Genomic DNA, 22,516 nt, shown 5'->3' on the forward strand with positions numbered 1-22,516 from the left:
TGCTGGATCTTACCATTGTGAGATGACTGGGGGCCAGATAAAGGTCTAGATTGATTCATTCTTTGATTCCAACCCCAAACTTTATGTTCTTTAGCCAAAGTCATTTTAGATGCTACTTGTCACTTTCAGTGTTTGTATACTAAAAATTTTGATGTTCTGTAGTATTATAGACTAGATGGTAAAGGCTTGCTTTGCAGGTGAAAATTCTGTGAAATGTTGCTTGACAATAACTGAACTATTTAACTGGCTTCAACTAAGTACAGGGTCTTGATAGTTAAAGACTTAACAGTGTTTAGGCTAATAGAGAAATGGTTATGGGTTTTTAAATGTTCTGAAGAAAATTAAAATGTTGTCTCTTTTATCTGTCCACATTGGAGTTGCTTTATACATATCTCTTAGAACTTTATCAATGTAGCAATGAAGTTGCCAGATTGTACATGTTAAAAATATGACAAGATACATAATAAGGCATATTTCTGAATATGGAACTTGATTATGGAAGTTTAGGTCCCAAATTAAAATTTATAACAACTATATGCTCCTTGCCCACACAGTAAAACAAGAACTACTTCTCCACAAGCAAATAATCAAAGAGTTCTGTCCTTGGTATTGAAAGATCAGAGTTTAGACCTGGCTACTCTCTCATTACTCTCAGTAGGGCTGATGGACCTCAGAGTCGCTTATCCTTTCTTGATCTCCATTTTCGCTAATGAAAAATTGGCAGTTAGACAAGATAAACCCATTTCTATCTCTAAATTCTTTTAAGATACTCTGATAGAAATGGAATATTTAAAAAATTACCCTATTACTTTAATGCAAAAATATGGAAGTGTCTCTACATGCATTCTTTTATCTTCCAGAGTAAGTTTAAATTTGTCTTTCAAAACATCATTCCACATTACGTTTCTTAGAAAAGTCTTCACCATGTACCCTAAAGGTTCCTCTTTTACAAATATATTTTAGGAGCAGCTTGAGCTGTGATTTTCCTGAACTAACTTCACATATGATATGATTTTCCAAAGAGCATTGAAATGTGATTCATCAGTTTACTATTTATCTTCAGATACTTGTCATCTTCCCAGACTTACAATTGTTTCCAGTTTTAAGGAGAAGCTTTTATACTACATCATGACATATGTAAAATGTATACGACATAGGAGTAAATCATAGTTCCTTATGCCACCTGTGTAGATAAATAGATCGATTCCAAATTATTGTTAAAATTGTCCATTTCTGGATATAGCCATCTAAGGGTACAAGCAAGTAAGGAAGAAAAAATCCAGTATTATTTTAAGACCTGAGAATTTTATAATGTTTATTCGATTTCAAAAGATTAAAAAAGTAAAAAAAAAAAATCAATATTGACATTCAGTGGTAAGCTATAAAATGCTTTTGTATTATCTATTTCTCTTGAGTGTAAAAGCACACATTCAATAGTATTTTAAGATATTTATGATGGCAAGATGCCCAGCAAATTTACACACTTGGAGGAAGTAGTTTTGAGAAAGTGTGGCTCTCAAAGTTGCTTGAGTTGGGTGTTTCTGGACTTGGAGGATTTCTAATAATCCTTGATTTCTCTGTTAGGACAACATTGGGATGTGTTCTACGTGAGTAGGCACATCTAGTGCACCTTCACTTCTTTTATATTTACATGTAAACCTTTGGCTAAATTTAAAAATTTTAGAAATATTTTGAAAATGGTATCTCAAAATATACTGGTGATTAGTCCAATATGAGTTTATTTTAGCAGCAACCGAAATGTTTATACTTTTTTCCTCTCTTGTTAGGAAGGTAAGAGAGAGAAATACAAGTCAATAAACTTATTTCTGGATAACTTCAAGGTTTTCATTATGCTAAGGAAGGGTAGAGATTGTTTAAGAAACCAAAAGATCAAATATAAAACCAAAAGACTTTATTCCCCAGCTCTAATTTAGTTCCAAATCTAACTTATTTGTAAACAAATAATTCAAAAGAATTTTTCCTAGGAAATAAAATATGACACCATAATATAACAGGGCCCCATATTTTAAATCCTACACAAAGCAAATATGGACTCAAATTTGTTGATGGTAATAGGTCATCACTCTCAATGCAGAGAGTTTGGTTGGAGTTTCTTTTCTCCATGTCCATTTCCTGGGTGTTTTTGGTCTCTTACACATCTGTCTATACAATGTGAAGGACTTTGAAAGCAGCTACAGCTTGTTTTTCTCTTTCGTGTCTGCTCTGCAGTATTTCCAGCAGTGAGATTTCAGGTAAAGTGTCTTCTTTTCCGGCATAGGTTGTATTTTTCTTTTCCTTTGACATTTGATCAGTCAGATTTAAAGGTTTGGGTTTTGGGATTGTCTTAGCATATTCCAAAGCCTGAAATCATAAAGATAAAATTTTATTTGAAATGGGAAGTGAGCCCTGGATTCCTTTTATTAATCTAGTCTTAGGAAATGTTTATTGATAATATAAATGAAGAATATTGCTACAATAATGTATTAAGACAGGGATGGAAATGGAGATCAAATGGAAAATGCAAATAATGCAGTATAATGCACAGTTTAAACAAAATAAATTAGTTACATAAGAATTAGCTGTGAAAAAAAAAAGAGTTGAAAATGATACAGTTATGCCTTCGGATGTTTTCTTTATAAAACTGAGTTTTATTCAAGTGTTTGAAAATAGATTTCTCACGTGTTTGATCTATTTAGCTTCTGGCAGTCTTATTAAAACCAAACTTATAATAAGGAGATATTAACAGACCTTTCTATCCAAAGAAGATTTGTTATAGCTTGAGACCAAAGATATCACTGTAGTTGATATAAAACTGAGCCTCCATTATTACACCAACTATTCTTGTTCCTAGGCTCTTTGAACTCTAGCAAGTGTTTATTAGAGGTTAAACATTATTTTTTTATTTTCTTTATTATACCTGTATAAACCTAGATACTGAAAAAAGGAAGTCTTTTTTTTTCTGAGTGATGTCAGTTCTGAAAAGCATTACAATAAAAATGAGATCACTAAATATTTCTAAATCTGCCTTCATATCTGTTTTATATTTTAACAAGAGTTTCTTGATGGCTAAAATGGGAATGGATAATATATTTAGATGCTAGAAGGGAAAAAAAAACCTTCTCAAAACAGAAAAACTCTAGACTTATCAGTATCGTTGCCTTGAATCTCTTCATGAAAAAATAATGGATTGGAGAAAAAAAGAAAAAGTGGCACCATGGAAACTCAAGCAAGTGAATAGAGATCTTCAAGGTCTGAGGGAGAAAGGCAATAAATCAAAAATATGATGGTCTGTGAAAGAGAACATGAAGTACAAATTCCTAAAGGCACCAAAGAGTCAATTGTTCCTCATGCAAAGAGTCCTATATCCTTATTGGGACTGAGGCAGAAACTTGCACTGCAAAGCTTCATGTCTCCATTGAACATATTTCATTCACATCATGACTTACAGTTGGATGACTGTGACTGAGAGGGAGAACATTCTGTATTTTATGAAATCATTTTTCTTGGTTAGAGGAAATGTATATTATAACCCCTTAGGAAAAATGTAGGGGAATGAACTTGAGAGAATGAAGGAACTTTCTTTGACATAGGCACCCATAAACAGTAAGAAAACACTAATTTCCTTAAAACTTATTTTTGGTAGAGAAAGAAATTGATAGAAGAAACTACAAATCTTGATTAAGAAATCACCTTAATTCAATTTTTATGTGTGATGAACTTGGAATACTGTACTTGGAAGAAGAACTAAAGGCAATAATGAACTTCAGGAAAAGAAAAAAGTCTAACCTTATAGCATCATATGTATGTATGTCATTTTTACATCCACATCTGTGAATGATGGGTAGCTGCAGGAATGGTAGTAGCTAAAACATCCCCTGTGTTCAAAAAATGTGGGGGAATTCATTAAATTATAAGGTAATATAGGTTTCTTTTTAATTCTAATTGAAAAGATAATTGCTTACCTTCTGTCGAGGGATGGAAGATTTATTTTCAGTTTTTATTGTTTGTGGTTTTGACATAATAGATAGTGTCTTCATGTTGTACTCCTTAACTTGTTTTGCATATTCCTTTTGCTGTATTAATTTCTGCATCTGTTCAGAGAAACAAAGTTATGGTGACTTGCAGCTTCTGCTAGATCTCTCTGTTCTCTATTTAAAGTGACACTAATTTTAGTGAACTAGGCATGTTCTATCAGCAACATAGGGGGAATGGGATTACCACCCGTAAGGTGACGGCAGTGCAATGGTTAAATGGATACTTCTCCTAGAAATAGTCTTTCTCTGAGGAGGAACATCACTGTAGTTGCACACCCAGTGTTCCCTTAACAGTGGCTAAATTACATTCAGCCTCTTCTTTGTTGCATTTATCCAATTTATTTTCATTTTTGCTTCTAACTTTGAACTATACTCTCTTTTTATGCCTTGAGTGCAACTGCAGTTAAAACAGATTAAATGAAGATCTCTTTTCACTAGTGGAAAGAGAATAAAGTGGATGTACTTTTCATGGGTTGGGAAACTCTTACTCTAAGTGTCTTCTCTGTAGCCACTCTTCAAAATTACCAAGATAAACTCTATTGGAAGAGACCTACAACCATATAACATACACCTCTCTTTCTATGTGCACATCTCGCTTTTCTGCTTGGGCCTTCAAAACTAACTAAAAGGTGGATACGTAAAACAACATTAACTAAGTAGTTTTATTTTACAGTAAAAGAAATGCCTAGATCTTTATTACCAGTGCTATTTCAGAAATGTCTCTATTCAGACTAAGACATTTGAATTAGGACTTAGTTCTGCAGGGCATCTTACACAGTTTTACTAAAAGATGGGCAAATCCAAGGCTGAAAACACTCTAAGCACATCACACTCACTTTGTCTCTGATGGATTCAAGGTCAGGTCCAAGGCCTCCAAGCTTCATGTCTCTTTTCTGATAACCTTTCAGCTTGGAACTCTAAAAATACAATCACAAAGACAGTTTCTTTTAAGAACTTGTATGCCCCTCAAAGTTGTCACAGCTACCACATAAAAAGGGAAAAAGGAAAATGGAGAATGGAAGCCTGTGTGGGCTGTTGGAGGGTGGATGCATTTCCTGACAACTTTGATTTTAATGGTAGTTATTGATAATAGTTTCTTTGGTAATTTGTAGCTGGTTAGCTAACATGTTTTGACTTTTCCACTTCTGTAATTAAAAAATTTGAAATTCTGAACATTATAAATAAATTTCAAGTGAGTAAACTGCTCATACCATTTTTATTATAATGTGTACATTACCACTTTACTGCTGCTGCTATTATTATTTTGTCTAGTCTTCTACAGTCTCATGAAACCAAATGACTTCCCTGGAAGAGGCAATCTAAATGAATCAGGTAGGCACATTAATTCAAAAGAGTACTCTGTCTAATGATGCCATAATATTCAAAAGAAAGTAAACACTTAAGAGTTGAGAGTCTAGGCAAGACCTGCTGAGAAACTCATTTTATTCAGTGTGATTTGGATATTTTGATGGGTACAAATAATTTTATATTATTCTTATTAGTATTTCACATTTAAAGGGACAGAGTAACATAATGAGGCAATTTAATTAATAGATTATGACCCTTGAGCACAATAATAGGCAGGAAAAACACTAATGCTTTCCTGACTGTAGGATAGATTAAGCTATTCTTCAAACTGCCATTTTTGACATTAAAACTAACTTGCTACTTGAAGCAGATGTCCTTGTAGTGAAACCAAATCCTTTCTTTGAGTTTAGGAGTTCATTTGGTTTCCTTCCTTGGGAAGGATAGGAAGGACAATACCAAAGTGATGGTTTGGATGATAGTAATTACCTTAGGGCACATCTAGGTTGGTGCTTAGACTGGTAGAATGGAGAAAGAATAGCCATACTGAAGAGGCATCAGTGCTGTGCTAACCCTGCATGCTAATGGCAAGGCATGGTATTTTCTAAATTTTGAAAGCTCCTGTTAATTATGAAGTCCTAAGATATATAACATATGTAATGTGCCCTTTCCTAAGATAGAATTTGGCAGAGATAGTACAGAGACTTAAAAAAATTATTTCTTCATATTATATAGTTAGTGTGTGCGTATTAACTCTCAAATCTTAACAGCAAACTGATGGCTACACATCGTATTAACCATTACAAGAATGTTCTACTCACAGTGGTCTACTGACTACCCGGAGGTCATACCAATTAGCTTCTCCATTGCCATTTCCCACTGTAGAGGCTCAGAGCCAAATATTCTTTTACCTTGGCCCCCAGCACTGAGCTCTGTCCCATGGGGTACGAGTGAAAGTTTGATGGGCTTGATAAAGGGTGCATCTTAGAAAGCTTTTATTTGGACTAGTGCAGCCCCGCCCTCTTTCCTTTTTTCTTCCCTGGGATGTGGATGTGATTCCTGGAGCTGGAGCTGCAGAGGTAATCTTGTAACCAGGAAAGAAAAAAACAAAAAAATTACACGAATACTGGTTCTGATGTGTTGAGTTGTAGAACCACCATGTAGGAACCACTTACTTGTAGATTAATTTTAAGAAAAATGAACCTATATTTTTGAAGTTGCTGTAAATAGTAATTCTGTGACTTACAGCTGAAGGTGTTATTTCTATGATACTACAAAATTTCTATGGTACATCTCAGTGCTGCAAAGGGCCAAAATTATATGTCATATAGGCAACGCTTCTACACTGCAAGGATTAAAAGTTCTGTAAATAGAATTTGCCTGATTAGAATGTTAAACATTTATATTCAAAACCCTTTTTGTGATTCTAATTCTGAGAGGAAAGAAGAGCCTTTCCTAAAGAAGGCTTTGGACTATAATCATTAAAAATTAATAACATTAAAGTATATAGAAGAAATATTGTTCACTGAAAGCATTTCAAAACCATAAATTTCCTTTAAGTAGTCATCACCCAGCAAAAACCCTACAGCTGCTTCTGCCCATTAGACCTATTTGTTCGTACTTTTATAAAATTGTCCCTATGCTACAATTTATTTTGTTATTTTTTCATTAAGCAGCTTAGCATTACACTGTATTTCCCTGTCACTGTTTTTTGAAAATGTAATTTTTATGCATAACGTTCAATTGTCTAATTATAGTTAAATTATTTAGCTATTCTTCTAAATGTTGAACACTTAAGATGTAGGGATGAGCACTCTGATAACTTTTTGAGACAAATTGAGAAGTGAGATGGAGACAAAATCATGAACATTTAAGGTTATTAATGAACACTTCTATTAACAATGTATAAGAATGCTCTTTTTGTCTAAACCTGCATTACACTGGATAGTATCACATTTTAAAACCTTTGCTAATTTTTAATAGGTGAATGAACCCAGACATATTTTGCAATTACAAATTTATTCTTTATCTGACATACGCCATCTGTACCATTGTTTTGCAATCACTAAGTTACTATCTATTTGCCAAAGTAAACTAATAACGAAAAGGAGAGAACTCTACTCATATCTAAGTCATAAATCCAATTTGTCCAAAACCGATGAAAAATAAATGATTGGTGCCCAGAAATCACATCCTTAGTCTGAAGCAGCTTAACTTTAATCATTGCACTGACTCACAAAAGATACATTGTGAAGCATGAATAATTGCTCATTGCTCCCCAGTTGCAGTTCTAACTATCACCTTGAATAAACGTCTTGGCTGTCACAGAAAAACAGCCGAGGGTCTAGCATTACATATCGACACGAAGGAAAGAGTGTGGCTCAAAGGGACTATCTCCAAATGACACTGACCCCTTTACAGGATAAGCTGCTTCTAGCAAAGAGACGTTTCTCAAGGGAGAGCGATAGCTCCTAACAGAATTTGTTCTGGTTGACTGGCAATGAAAAATCCTGGATTTACTTAATTTTGGCTCAAGTAATCTTGATTGGTTCACAGCACTGCAAGTTTGTTTGATCTCTTTCCATCATAAGTCTTTCTAAGAGCTTTACTGAGGTATTTCATATACCACAAAATTCACCCATTTGAAGTTGTGCAATTCAATGGTTATTTAGTATATTCATCAAGTTGTGCAAACATCATCACAATCCAATTTTAAAACAATTTCATCACCCTAAAAGGAAACCCCATACCCATTAGCAGTAGCTTCTCTTCACCTCCACCTCCAGCCCTAGGCAACCACTAATCTACTTTCTGTCTCTTCGAAAGGCTTTTAAAGTAAATTAATTCCTAGAATTTACTTTGATTTACTTCTCCTTGGCTGTTATACTACTAAAAGGTCACAACAGCCCAATGCCAAAAAAAAAAAAAAAAAAAATTCAACGACGATAGTCCTGTTAGGTCTCTAAACACAGTGGGGGAATATATGCATGTTCTCAACAAATCCCTGATGATTTGCAGCTGTATTTGCTAACATGCACACCCTGGCTCTGGCTGATGATTGCTAAGACCAGAACTGCCCCTCTGAACTGTGCTCACCATTGATCTCTTTACTGAAGGATGGTGTTGGACTTTTCTGATGGAAGGATTCTGCCAGTAATTAATGACACTTCTCACAAGCCAGAAGAGTGATTTTTATTGTAAACTTGCAAAGTGTGCCTGAACTGAAATTGACATTGACTGTCTCTGAGGACATGTTTCAACTCTGAAATGTTGTGCCCTGCTGTGAGGGACACTGCAGGGCTTTTCTCCAGAACATTCCTCAGATGTGTAAATGTGAGAAAGTTACTGAAAAACAAGACAAAAAGACAATGTCTCAAATACTGGAGAACAGCAAGTGAAGGAAATTTGCTCTGCGGTTGCTAAACTTAATCCAAATAAACCTCTTCTTAGAAGCAGTCAAGCAGCAATACCCAGATTGTCTGTGACAACAAACACATGAGTTAATTACTGCAGCTCAGCTCAACACAGTTAGCTGTCAGAGAACTCCTTAAGCAGTTATTTTATGGTGGGTTGCAATAGATATTTTTATACTGTTTGTCATCCCTTGCACCATGTTAATCTCTTATTGCCTGACTCTGGATTTAATGGCATGGACAATGCTTAGTATTCATAAATCAGTCACAATAGAACTGAGACTGAGAAGAACAATGGTGCTTGGGCCTATTATCTTTACAAATCCTCAAATTTTTAATGTCATTCAAATAGATTCTCTTGGAAACCACAATATTTGCTGACTAGCAAATGGGCATGACCTGAATAATGATTCCTTCTGTCTGGTGCCCTGGCTACCTGCTGTCCTATACAAATGGCTCAGTGCTAAATCACTTTAGCTTCTGGAATAGTTTAAAGGACAAAGAGGACTTCTGTGTATTTGTCAGATGTAGCCTGAAGGTGTTGGATGAAGAAAATGGATATGTATGAGTTGTAACATTCCTAAAGAAGGGAGGAAGGTAAGAATTTTTCAAGTTGGAAAGAGGTTTTGGGAAGCAATAATTGGAAGTTTTCTTTCTTCCTCTTGTCTACTCTCCCATGCTCTTAGATTTCTGGTGATACACACTGTCACCAGGGTACTTTCCTCTACCTTTTCTCAGTAAAACATGAATGCAAATTACTAAGAGAAGGAGGAAGGGAAAGGAAATGAACATTTAGTTGATGTTTGGACTTTACTAGGGACTAAGCTAAGGCTATAATACATTATTTCACTTAATTATCATACTAAATCTACACTACATAAAGAAAAACTCCGATATTGTATCTGAAGAAATGGGGATTCAAGTGAGTTAATAACTTGCCAAGTCACACAGGTATTAGGGGATAGAGCAGAGATGAAAACTTAGAAATGACTGAGTCCATGACTTCCACTAAACCCTGCTCACTAAGTACTGAACTTAAAAGCTTGCATTTTCAACAATAATCCATAGTTGGCAAGAATCCTAACTCTGAAGGTTTTTCCTGAGGTAGTGTATTTGAGCTCTATTTTAGGCCCTGGGGACATGTAAGCTCCAGAGTGAACAGGCCATTCCCACCTTGAGAATGTGTTGGCCCCAGTGCTCTGCATACATTTCGCTATAGAAATAATAGTGTGCATAGTGTCTGGCTTCCTTGTTTAGTGTACAAAACTTATTTATGAAGTACTTGAAAACGGTATTGATGGTACCTCAGAACCTACCATGTAATGATATTTCTGTGGAAAAAGAAGTTACCTGTGATCCCAGAAACACATTTCTTCTAATTTACAGAGAAACTGGAGATCATCCCAGCTCCATGCCACTAGTCGTGGTTTCCACAGCCTGGGTCTGGATTAGGGACCCCAGTGGAATAGAGGATATGAGAGAGTGGAGTCAGAATGAGAAGTTAAAAGAGCCCTCAGGTGTGATATGTGAGGGAGCTGAGGTAGGGACTCCAGGGCTGTGAGGGAGCTGAAGACCTGGGCTGCACAGGCCTCCAAGGTGGGAACTACAGGAATGGGCTGTGTTTCCTGTCCATCAACCTCTGAGGTCTTAGCTCAGTCCAAGCCAGTCCTCCTCTTCTTCTCTTTAATATGATCCACCATCTATTCTAGTCCAGCTTCCCCCCTTTTTTTTCAAGGCCGCACTTTTCTTTTTCTCTGAGAGTCCCACCTGAGGGTCCAGTGACTTCATAACCCCGTAACTTCCTTGAATGCTTTGCATCTGCCCTGCATGCAAATCTAATCATGGTTAACATTCTTCAGTTGTGTGTTTACCCCCACCACAGAATAAAGTTCTCCTTCTTCAAATAATAAACAAGGTCCATGTAAGCCCCTACCTACTTCTGTACATCTCTTGACATGCTGTGCCTCCCAGTTTCAATGACGGCAACACTGAAATGCTGTCAGTTCCTAGCATGTGTCATGGTGTCAAGCTTCCTCATGCTGGTCCATGTGCTTGAAATTCTCTTTCAGTCTTTTTTCTTTTGCTAACTCTTGGCCACCCTCTAAGACTCAGCTCACAATTAAGTCCTGAAGCTCTGCTTGACCCACAGGTTGAGATGTGTCCTTTGTGTTCCTCTGTATTCCCCATACATTTCTCTCCCTTAAAAAATTTGTTTAAAACATTATACTAAAGCCATTTATATATGCGTATTCCCTAGTTCCATTTAACTGTAAACTTCTGCTGGGGAAGGGTCATAGCTCATTCTCTTTGCATCCCAGCACCTACTACAATTTCTAGCGGTTATTCAACAAATATATGTCAAATTGAAGTAAGGATGATTCCCTAAAACTGCCTTATGGTGGGTGTCCCTCTGGTCCAAGGCCCCTCATTCCCTCAGTTGCTGAGAGTGTTGTCTGCTATGGCTCACAGCTGAGTCCCTCCCTAAGAACTGCCCTTGGCCAAATGGAGCTGTTATGCCCAAAGTTACAATCCTTCCTCAGGGGCAGTCAATAGCCAATGGCTGGTCCATGTGGGGCAACAAAAGCCTGGGTTCCTTGCCTTTGAAGGCCATCCCAACTTTAGAACTCTTTTGAGTTTGAATGAGGCATCTTTTGCATCTTTATGACAGTGCACCTTCTCCCCCTGCCCAGGCCTGCTCACTCCTCAATAACCCTCATGCATAAAAATTTCCATTTCAGTGTCTGTTCCCAGGGTACCCAACTCAAAACAGGCCTATTCCCAACCAGGTCTTTCCCTGTTGCCCTGTAAAATGAATGCATTTTACAGATATTTCCTTACTGTGTGACACTATAAGCAAGTGATCTTTCCCAAGGGATGTTTATTGCTTGTCACAGTAGAGAAATATAAAGGACATAAAAAGCCTCCTTCAATGCCCCTCCCTTTCCTCCTAGAAACCTTCCACTTTGCCATCTCTCCCCAGCAATTTCCCTTATTTAACAATATAGACACAACTGGAAATATTTCAGTGCACAAAGGTGCTAATAATGGTGAATCTTAGGGTAAACAAAGAACTCAATAAAGACTAGCAAATATTTCAGAAGAAAGCTCAGTCATCGGCTATCCTGAACATTTTACTGCAGGAGCTGAGGTGACATAGGGCCAAGAAGAGTTCTTGAGGGGAGGAGGGAAAGTGGTGGATGGTGGGAGACATGCAGTGGCAACAGTGGTTTTCACTCACTCGACCCTAATTTCTCTTCTTCTCCCTCTGCTCTCTATATGAATGTACGTGGAGACTCAGCCTAGACTTGGGGGTGAGATGGGGTGTGGGGAGCTTTTCTGAGGGTATGATATTTAAGCTGATGCCAAAAGGATGACTAGTGCCTCTCAGCAAATGTAGACCCTTCCCTGAGATGAAACAAGAAGGAGGTAGAAATGGCATCCATGCAGCACTTCCAGGAAGAAGAAGAGGGAAATTTCAGGCAATAGCAAGGGCTCAGGTAAAGATGTTCCTCAGGACTTGGGCTACCCAGTTGTGGCAGCAGCTTAGTAGTGACCATCCTTCCTCCAGGGCTAAAATAATGGGAATGAAAATCAAGGTTCATCTGTACTGTATTATCAAAACAAGAGGTTACTTGGTGAAGGCTTTTATTACCTTAATGCTGCTTCTTTTCCTATGTTTTTTTCCTTTTTCCAGTTGAAACAGATAGCCTTCAGAATTACTACGACTAATTTTCATTTGCTTTCTTTGAATTCTCTCTGAACTGAGTTGGGATTCACTTTCTACCCTTGATAATATGGGTGGAAATGTGACACTGGATAAAGCCCCTTCACTGGGCTGCACCTCAGTCAGTTGCAATAAGGCTTGCTGATGTTGCTCCATGATCTGAGCAAGCTGTGAATCTGGAGATGCTCTAGCAGGTTGGCTGTCAGAGGAAGAATGAAATTTCCTTAATGGAAAAAGAAGCACAAATCTGTTAATAAAACCTAGAGACACAAGACTTCTAGCATAAAAGTCTTTATGAACCATTAATTTGATGTACTTATTACTCCCTAAATCAAATTAATGATCATTACCTTAATCTTTTCATAACACATTAATTTCTCATATCTTAAAATGCTCCTGTTTTTTGCTTTAGGATATTCTAGCTCCTATTTAGAACTTTCATTTAGTGCATTCAAAATAAGAAAAAAACCCCCGCCATTTTGAAAACTAAAACTTCCCACTCCAAAATACCTGAAAATGTTGATTAAACAAACACCCTTTTAAATATTTACTTGAATTTCTAAGAGAGGCAGGGAATTTTCAAAGACCAAAAACTAAAAAAAAAAAAAAACACCAACTCCCCAAACCAAAAAAAAAACCCAAAAAACCAAAAAAACAACTAAATTAGATTTTGGATAAGCTAAAGCTATAGCTTTCTTGGTAGGAGTTTTGGACCCAAGAGCTTGAGTTTTAACATTTAACACTAGTATGGGATATGTGAGATCTTGGCCCCATGTGGAGCAGGGAATCAGAACTGAGATGCCTGCATAAAGTCTGTAACCCTTGAAGAGCTACATCCTCAATAAAAAGGTGAATTAGTGAAAAACTCATTCGCCAGCCTTGAAAAACAACAAAGCAAGCCTATGTGTCTTGGTCTAGGCTATTAATTGAAAAAAAAAAAAAATCCCTGTAAATTTCTTTCGAACAATATTTGGGGTTCAAATTTACCTTACCTACATAATCATGGGAATCAAACATCAAGAAATTAACATAAAAATGATCTGGGAGGAGGGATACCTGTAATATCTGGCAGAAACAAATATAAAAGTTATGTGGAGGGACACCCTCCCACCCAAGTCTACATAGGTATCTACAGACAAGACTGATAAATTTAAGTTCACAATCCAGAATTCTAGAACATATGAGGAAATAATCTCCCAAGTATGAGTCAGCAGACAAACATGCACACACACAAAAAGCAGTCGTATATTTCTAAAAAAAAATCAGATGACAGAGTATCTGATAACATTTATAAAGTAAGCATGTTTGAAATTATCAAAGACGTAAAAGAAGAAGTCAAAACTCTGGGAAACATTTGGAAAAAAAGGATAAGGTTTTAGTCAAAACCAAATAGAAATTCTAGACATGAAAAATACCATCGTTGAAATTTATGACTTGAACAGCTGGAGAAAATTATTGCACTGGAAAATTTATCAGAAAAAATTTCTCAGAAGCACAGAAAGATAAAAGCTGGAAAATAAAAAACAGTTAAAAAGACATGGAGTCTAGAATAAGAGAATCTAATATACACCTATTTGGTATTTCTGGAGGAAAAATAGAACAAATATGGAAGATATGTTCAAAGAGAAAATGGGTGGTATTTTTTCAGATTTTTTTTGAAAGAGATGAATCCTTAGATTTAGGAATCACAAACAAGATAACAAGCAAGATTAAAAATTTCATACACCAATCACAGTGAAACTTCAGAACATTAAAAACAAAGGAGACAAAAAAAATGGTGTAGATAATAGAGGCTCTGTTCATCCCTCTGGAGACCAAATCAAAGTTGTGACAGAAGCAAGAAGCAAACAGCAAGGAAAATCACCTGGGATCTAGATGAACAAGCCGTAAAACTAGGGAGAAGTCTAAGAAATCACCTGCAATGGCAGAAGGTAGGATGGGGCGAGGATGCGAGGCAGCCCGATCCCAAGTGGCTGAGTGAGACGGAGGCTGTGGCAGTGGCAGACTCCTCTTAAAGGGGCCGTGTCTGTGAGTGGACTTTACCAGTGACAGACCTGCTCACTGTGAGCACCAGTGCAGGTTTGGCTGCACAGGGTGGGCACCAGAGACTTACAAGGGGACACTGAGTTGTCAGAGTGAGGGTCAAGGTGAGACTCACTCTGTACAGAAGTGCTGGTGGTATCCATTGGTCCTCTGTTGAGCCCTCTCTGCTCCCAGCGAGCAGACACAGCGCCAGCGGAGACGTCTTCAAACTGGATAACAGAGGTCACTCTGCCCAGAGGATTCCATGAAACCCTGCCTCCCTCAACTCGTGGGCCCCTGCCCCAAGCCACATCCAGGTGTGTCCTCACTTAGTCAGATGCCCCTTGCTGAGCAGCGCCTAGACTTACATTGGTGGCAGCTGGTCTCGGTTTCTATTGGGGCCTTTTGAGGCAACTACAAGCACAGCATCTGTGGATTGCTTGCTGAATCTTAACAGGTGGCCCTGGAGGGGCACAGTCTGGGGCTAAACCTGGCCTGCAGCTGAACCCCTCTCAGGACTGTGCCACTGGACACCTACCACACAAAGCTGTACTAATAAGACTGGGAGACTTAAGAGCTTTGATTAGTACATAGAGACAGACACAGAAAAGCAGCCAAATTGGGAAGACAAAAAAGCAGAAACCAAAAGAAAGAACAGAACAGAGATCCAGAAATACTGGAGTCAAGCAATCTAACAGATAAAGAGTTCAAAACACTAGTTATAAAGATGCTCAATGAACTTAGGGGAAGTGTAGATGAATTCAGTGAGAACTTCAAAAAGAGATAAAAAACATAAACATGAAAATGGAAATTATAATCAGAAATGAAGAACACATTATCTGAGATGAGAAGTATATTAAATGGAATAAGCAAAGTGAATAAAGAAGAGGATCAAATGATCTATATAGAGGATGGGAAAGCCAAGGACACTCAATCAGAATGGCAAGAAAAAAGAAGCCAAGATTATAATAATAATTTAAGGAGCCCATGGGACACTATTAAATGTAAAAATATCTGTGTCATAGCAGTACCGGAAATAAAAGAAGACATTGAAGAGCTATTTGAAGAAATAATGATGGAAAACTTCCCCACCCTGGTAAAGGAAATAGACATAAAATCTCAGGAAGCTCAGAGAGTCCCAAAAACCAAGAAGCCAAAGAGGCTCACACCAAGACACATCATAATTAAAAAGCCAGTGGTTAAATACAAAGAGAGAATCTTAAAACCAGCAAGATAAAAGCAGTTAGTTACCTACAAGGGAGCTCCCATAAGACTGGCAGCTGATTTATCAAAAGAAACTATGCAGAATAGAAGAGCTTGGCACAAAATATTCAATGTGATGAAAACCCAGGATCTACAACCAAAAATATTTTATCCAGCAAGGCTATCATTTAGAGTTTAAGGTTAGATAGAGCTTCCCAGACAAAAATAAGTTAAAGGAATTCATCAACACCAAGCCAATATTACAGGAAATGTTGGAGGGATTTCTTTAAGAAGAAAAAACATGTATCAAAAACTGGAATAAAGAATAGTAACAACTACATTTCTACTGACAAGTACCTCAAAGGGAAAAGAATTAAGTGCTCCACCCAAAAGATAGAGTGGCTGAATGGATAAGAAAACAAGACCCCTATATATGCTGCCTACAAAGGACTCACTTCAGATTAAAAGACACACACAGACTAAAAGGAAGGGAATGGAAAAAGATACTGCCTTGATGGACCTAGAGGGTATTACACTGAATGAAATGGGTCAGATAGAGAAAGACAAATGTTGCATGATTTCACATACTTGTGGAATCTAAAGAACAAAATTAACAACAATGAAAACAAATAAACTTATAGATAGAGAGAATATTTAGAGGGCTACTAGATGGGAGAGGAGTTGGGAGGACAAAAAAAAGGCAAAGGGATTAAGAGGTACAAATAGATAGTTGCAGAATAGACATGGAGATGTAGAGTGTAGGATGGGGAAGATGGTTAATAATGTTGGAATAAATATGTAAGGGGGAAGTGGGGTACTAGATTTAGAGGGGTGATCACTTTATGAGTTATGTGGATCTCTATCTAATCAGTATGCTATACAACTGAAACTGGAATATTATTGTATACCAATTATAATTGGAAAAAAACCTTATTGAATTGTACAGTGGAAATACAAGCAACTAATTGTCTATTATATTTCAATAAAGACGGAATAAAAAGAAGAAACAAAAAGAACAAAGTAATCAAAAACAGACTCATAAATATAGTGGACAATCTGGGGACGGCCAGAGGGGAAGGGGTTGGGGGACTGGAAGAAAGGGGTGAAGGGTTAAAGAAGAACAAATTAGTAGTTGATAGATGGTCACAGAGATTGGGAGAATGGCATAGAGAATGCAGTTAGCATTAATGTAATGACTAGGTGGAGAGCCAGAGGAGGGAAGGAGGAGAGGGATTGTTTTATAAATGATATAAATGTCTAAGCAATGAACTGTATACTTGAAACTAATAATAAAATTAAATTTAAAAAAGCCTTAAACAAACAAACAAAAAATCAAAGGAGAGACCCTTGAAGCCAACGAGATCTCAGCAAAGTGGGAATAGAAGTAACATATCTCAAATAATAAAGGCCATATATAATAAATGTAGAGCTAATATACTCAATGGAGAAAGACTAAAAGCATTTTCCTTACAGGAATAAGATAAAGATGCCCACTTTCACCACTCCTCTTCAACATTGAATTGAAAGTCCTAGCTATGACAATCAGACAAGGAAGGGAAATAAAAGATATCCAAATTGGAAAGGAAAAAGTAAACTGTCATTATCTGCAGATGACATGATACTGTATATAGAGAACCCTAAAGATTCCACCAAAAAAAAAAACAAAAACAAAAACCTATTAGAACTAATTAATGAATTCAGTAAAGTAGCAGGATGCAAAATTAATATTCAGAAGTAAATGGCATTTTTATACACCAATGATGAACTTTCAGAAAGAGAAATTAAGAACACTATCCCATTTACAATTGCATCAAAAACAATAAAATGCCTAGTAACCAAATTAAGCAAAGAGGTAAAAGATCTGTTCTCAGAAAATTATGTCATTAAAAAAGAAATTGAAAATACAAATAAGTGGAAGCATATACCATGCTCATAGGCAGGAAGAATCAACATCATTAAAAAGGCCATACTACCCAAAGCAATCTATAGATTCAATGCAATCCATATCAAAATACCAATGGCATTTTTCAGAGAACTTGAACAAATAATCCAAAAATTTATATGGAATTATAAAAGGTCCTGAATAGCCACAGCAATCTTGAGAATGAAGAACAAAGTTGGAGGTATCACATTACCTGATATCAAACTATACTACAAGTCTACAGTAATCACAGGAGCATGAAACTAGCATAAAAACAGATACACTGATCAATGGAATTGAATAGAGAGCCCAGAAATAAATCCATGTCTATATACTCATTTAATATATGACAGTGGAGGTAAGAATATACAATGGGGGCAAAGATGGTGTCTTCAATAAATCATGCTGGGAAAACTGGGCAGATAATTGCAAAAAAAAAAAAAAAGAAAAGAAAGAAACTGGACCACCTTCATCCACCATATACAAGGATAGACTCAAAATGGATTAAAGACTTAAATATAAGACCTGAAACCATAAAACTTCTAGAAGAAAAGATAGGCAGTAAACTCTCTGATACTGCTACCAGTAATTTCTTTTTGAATATGTCTCCTCGGGTAAGGGAAACAAAAGAAAAAATAAACAAATGAAACTACATCAAACTAAAAAGGTTTTACATAGCAAAAGAAACTGTCAACAAAATGAAAAGACAACTTACTGAATGGGCGAAGATATTTGCCTGTGATACCTCAGATAAGGGGTTAATATCCAAAAATATATAAAGAACTCATACAACTCAACAACAAAAACCAAACAATCCAATTAAAAAATGGGCAGAAGACCTGAACAGATATTTCTCCAAAGAGGAAATACAGATGGCCAACAGTCATATGAAAAGATGCTCAGAGAAATGCAAATTAAAACCAAAATGAGATCTCACCTGATACCCATCGGAATGGCTATCATTAATAAGTCAAAAACCAGCAAGTACTGGCGAGATTGTGGAGAAAAGGGAACCTTCATACACTGTTGGGATTGTAAATTGGTACAGCCTCTATGGAAAACAGTCTGGAGGTTTTTCAAAAAATGAAACATAGATATACCTTTTGACCCAGCAATTGCACTTCTGGGCATTTATCCAAAGAAAACCAATAATTCGTAAAGATCTATGCACCCTATGTTCATGGCTCAATTTACAATAACCAAGATATGGAAGCAACCTAAATGCCATCGACAGACAATTGGATAAAGAAGTTATGGTTCATATATACAATGGAATATTACTTAGCCATTAAAAAATGAAATCCTACAATTTGCGATGACATGGATGGACCTAGAGGTTATTACGCTGAGTGAAATAAGTCAGGCAGAGAAAGATAAATACCATATGATTTCACTTATATGTGGAATCTAAGGAACAAAAAGAACAAATAAATCAAAAACAGACTCACAAATACAGAGGACAATATGGTGACTGCCAAAAGGAAGAGGGGTGAAGGGAGAAAGGGGTGAAAGGCTAAAGAAGTACAAATTAGTAGTTGAGAGATGGTCACGGGGATAGGGACCATGGCATAGAGAATGCAGTCAGCATTAATGTAATGACTCTGTGTAGAGCCAGATGAGTAATAGAGTAATCGGGGGGATCGTTTCATAAACTATATAAATGTCCAACCAACATACTGTATACTTGAAACTAATAATGAAATTTAAAAAGCAAACAAGAGAAAAAAAGATAAAAACAAATGGAATGATAATTATATCAGCAAAAGACTTTTAAAATAAACGCAGAAACCAGGAGATAGAAAAATAATGTTTTTAAAGAGTTTAATAGTTTACCAGGTTAAACTATAATTAAAAGTAGAGGGCAAAGTAATTTCAGATAAGTTTACCAGTGACATACACTTGAAATAACTTCTAAAGAACCTACTTCAGGAAGAAAGAAAATGGAAGAGAGAATATGAGGCAAACACATTGATATACAATTATTTAAATCTAAAACCATTTTCTCTATATGACAATAATAAAAGCAATAATTAATTTTGGAGATAAAAGTGCTAGACAAGATGCTGGACAAAAATAATATGTATGGCAGAAAGAGTGATTGAATTATAACAATCAAATGATTTTGTATTCTGGAGGAGAATAGAAATATTCATTTAATACTAGACTCGTTAAGTATGTAAGTTAAAAAAATAGAAAGAAAATGTGTATTTTCAAATCAGTAGAGGGAAAAAGTAAATAGAAGATATAAAAGACACAGAAAAAGAGTGATTAGAAAGGATAAATTAAGATGGTTGAAATAAATTCAAATATATGAGTATCGCAATAAATGTAAGTTGGTTAATGTTGAAAATCTACCCACAAACAACAACAAAATGCCAAACAAAAAATACACATGGTCTAAATAGTTTTACAAGAAAATTCTATAAAACCTTTAAGTAATAGATAATTTCAATTGGATATGAAGTATCCCAGAGGATGTAAAATGGGGAAATATTTCTCAACTCATTTTATAAGGCTCGTATAATCTTGATAACACATCTAGATAGGGTCAGTGGCAGAGAGGAAAATTTTAAGCCAATCTCACTTTATGCATGTGAATTTAAAATCCTAAATAGAGTGCTAACAAATCAAATCAAACAAAAAAATACAGTATGACAACTTGGGTTAATTCTAGGAATAAAAGGATGGTGTAACATTAGAAAATGTTGATATATTTAACCACATTAAAGGAGTAAAGGAGAAAATTTTTAATTGATTCAGAAAAAGTATTTGATAAATTAAATGACCATTTATGATAAAAGTTCTTTGCAAAAGGAATAGGAATGGGAGGAAATTTCTTCCCTATCGTCCCTCTCTACCAAAAATTAAATATTCTTTTTAGTGGTAAAAATGTTATTAGTTCTCCCTCTAAAGTCAGGGAAAAAAATACAAGGATGCCTGTTATCTATCACAATCTCTAGGATGCTAACTCTGAATTTTAATGAATGTACATTCCATACCTCTAAGTGTAGCACTTAAATGTCTTCTGATCAATTCATATGTGTATGATTGTCTCTCTACTTTCAAGTAAGCTCCTTGAAGGAACCCACGCATCATACTACTTTTGCATTTTCTGTAGGCTTTTAGCACTATATTCAGCATGTATTAGGTGTGTAATAAACACCTTTAATTGAATGACATCAAGAAATATCCCCTGAAGTGCTTTTAAAAGTAACTTTCCTTTTTTTCTGATAAGAAGTAATACAGCTCCATTATAGGGAATTTGAATAATTCAGAAAGTATAAGGAAGAAATTGAAAATAAACCTAATCTCACTTGCCAGAGATAATCACTATTGACATTTTGGTGCATTTTTCTTCTTTTGTGCACATTTTAATATAGTAGAGCTCATACTCTTTAGTGTAACTTTGTATCTTACTATTTTCTTTTTATAGAAGTATTTCTTCATGACCATAGTTTTAATGGTTACATGATATTAAATATCACAATTTACACAGACATCTCTTTATTGTTGGATTATTGTCATTTCTGTAAATGACATTTTTGTGCATATATATTTTTCTGTATTTTAGATTTTTTTTTTTTTTTTTTTTTAGGATAGGCCATAACAGTGTTGGAGGTAATTTGTTTCCACCAAACAGTATTGTAACCCTCAAAATATAGTGAGCTTTTTTGATTAGGTCTCACTGTCCTTCTCTTCTCCCTCCAATCTCTGGTTTAATGACAGTGAAAAAGTAGGCGAAACAGGGGAAAAGAAAATAAATACATACAAAGTGGACTAATTTAGGTGGAAATCAGAGCCAAGGATGTTGTTAGGTAAATTTTTCCTCTAATTGTGACCATCTCTATGATCTCCCCTTTCCCATTTCTCTTTCTCCCTCTCCTGTCTTTCTCCAGCAATCTCTCATTTCTTCTCTAAAAAAACCACCTGAGAAAAAGAAATTCTTACCATAATATTTCCAAGTTCTTATATTTTTTCTCCATATAAGTTTGTTCAGGTTGCTTCTTATTTTCAGTTACTCCATTAACATTTATGTTAGAAACAGACTGGGAGCCTTTCTGGCTCAGGGGCGCTTGTCTCATAGTAGATTCATTAAGGTAGTTCAAGTCCATATTGGATAGAGCATTGATGTGTAGCTGCTGGTATGAAAATCTTTTCTCTTCGTGGTCTCCGTGTCCTCTTCCTTTATTAAAATTCATCACTGAGTGATATCCAGTAGAGTTTTTATATAATACCTTGTCAAAAGCCTGTGGTGGTAGAGCATATTTATTGGAGGTTACTTTGGGATCCTGGCTCCTAAGTGCACTTGAGCGTTGCAAATCATTGTTGGGGGCATTCATAATCACAATTGTTTCATGTTTTATTGAAGTATCAAAAGGCTTATTTTGGTTTTGTTGCTGTCTAGGAGTGTTATTCTGGTTTCCTTGACTGACAACCAGCTCTTCAGTCACCAAAGACTTCAAGCCATTATTGTGTTTCTGCTGCTTTTGAATCTTGTACTTGGCTGGTCTTCTGGCAGGTTGTTGGCCATTGGCTGTTTCAGAAGATGGACCTCTTGGTACGTTATGTGATTTCGTACTTTCATATCGAGACGAGTGTTCCTGTTAATTCCAACAAGATACTTTTGGTTATGTAAAGCTAAAAGATTGGCACTCTTCACAAATTTTAAATTAGTATTTTTCAAGTTGGGAGTTGAGACTTCTAGGAAGGTGATCATGGAATTGAAAGGAGATTAAGAGTTCAAAGTGTCCTTTCCTAATTTCAGGCAATGAGAAAGTGATTAGCTGGTGATACCTCTTGGCAATTTCAGATTATGAATTTTCTAGAAAGAAATAGAATTTAGAATGGGCTTTATATTAAAGGCAAGTCTTTGACTTAAAATGTTATAAAATGA

General features: G+C 36.0%; 1 protein-coding gene across 1 annotated transcript in view; it reads right to left on the reverse strand.

The window, feature by feature from the left end:
* Positions 1–2,163: 2,163 nt before the first annotated feature.
* The window catches only part of JHY (junctional cadherin complex regulator), a 63,668-nt gene continuing 43,315 nt past the window's right edge, over positions 2,164–22,516 (reverse strand). The window contains exons 5-9 of the mRNA XM_011383574.1: positions 21,571–22,223; positions 12,405–12,699; positions 4,871–4,951; positions 3,963–4,091; positions 2,164–2,361 (exon numbers count right to left, since the gene is read on the reverse strand). Of these exons, the coding sequence (XP_011381876.1) occupies positions 2,164–2,361; positions 3,963–4,091; positions 4,871–4,951; positions 12,405–12,699; positions 21,571–22,223 (1,356 nt within the window). The remainder of the gene's footprint in view (positions 2,362–3,962; positions 4,092–4,870; positions 4,952–12,404; positions 12,700–21,570; positions 22,224–22,516) is intronic.

This window comes from Pteropus vampyrus, unplaced genomic scaffold (genome assembly GCF_000151845.1).
Source record: "Pteropus vampyrus isolate Shadow unplaced genomic scaffold, Pvam_2.0 Scaffold528, whole genome shotgun sequence".
In the NCBI taxonomy this organism is placed as follows: Eukaryota; Metazoa; Chordata; class Mammalia; order Chiroptera; family Pteropodidae; genus Pteropus; species Pteropus vampyrus.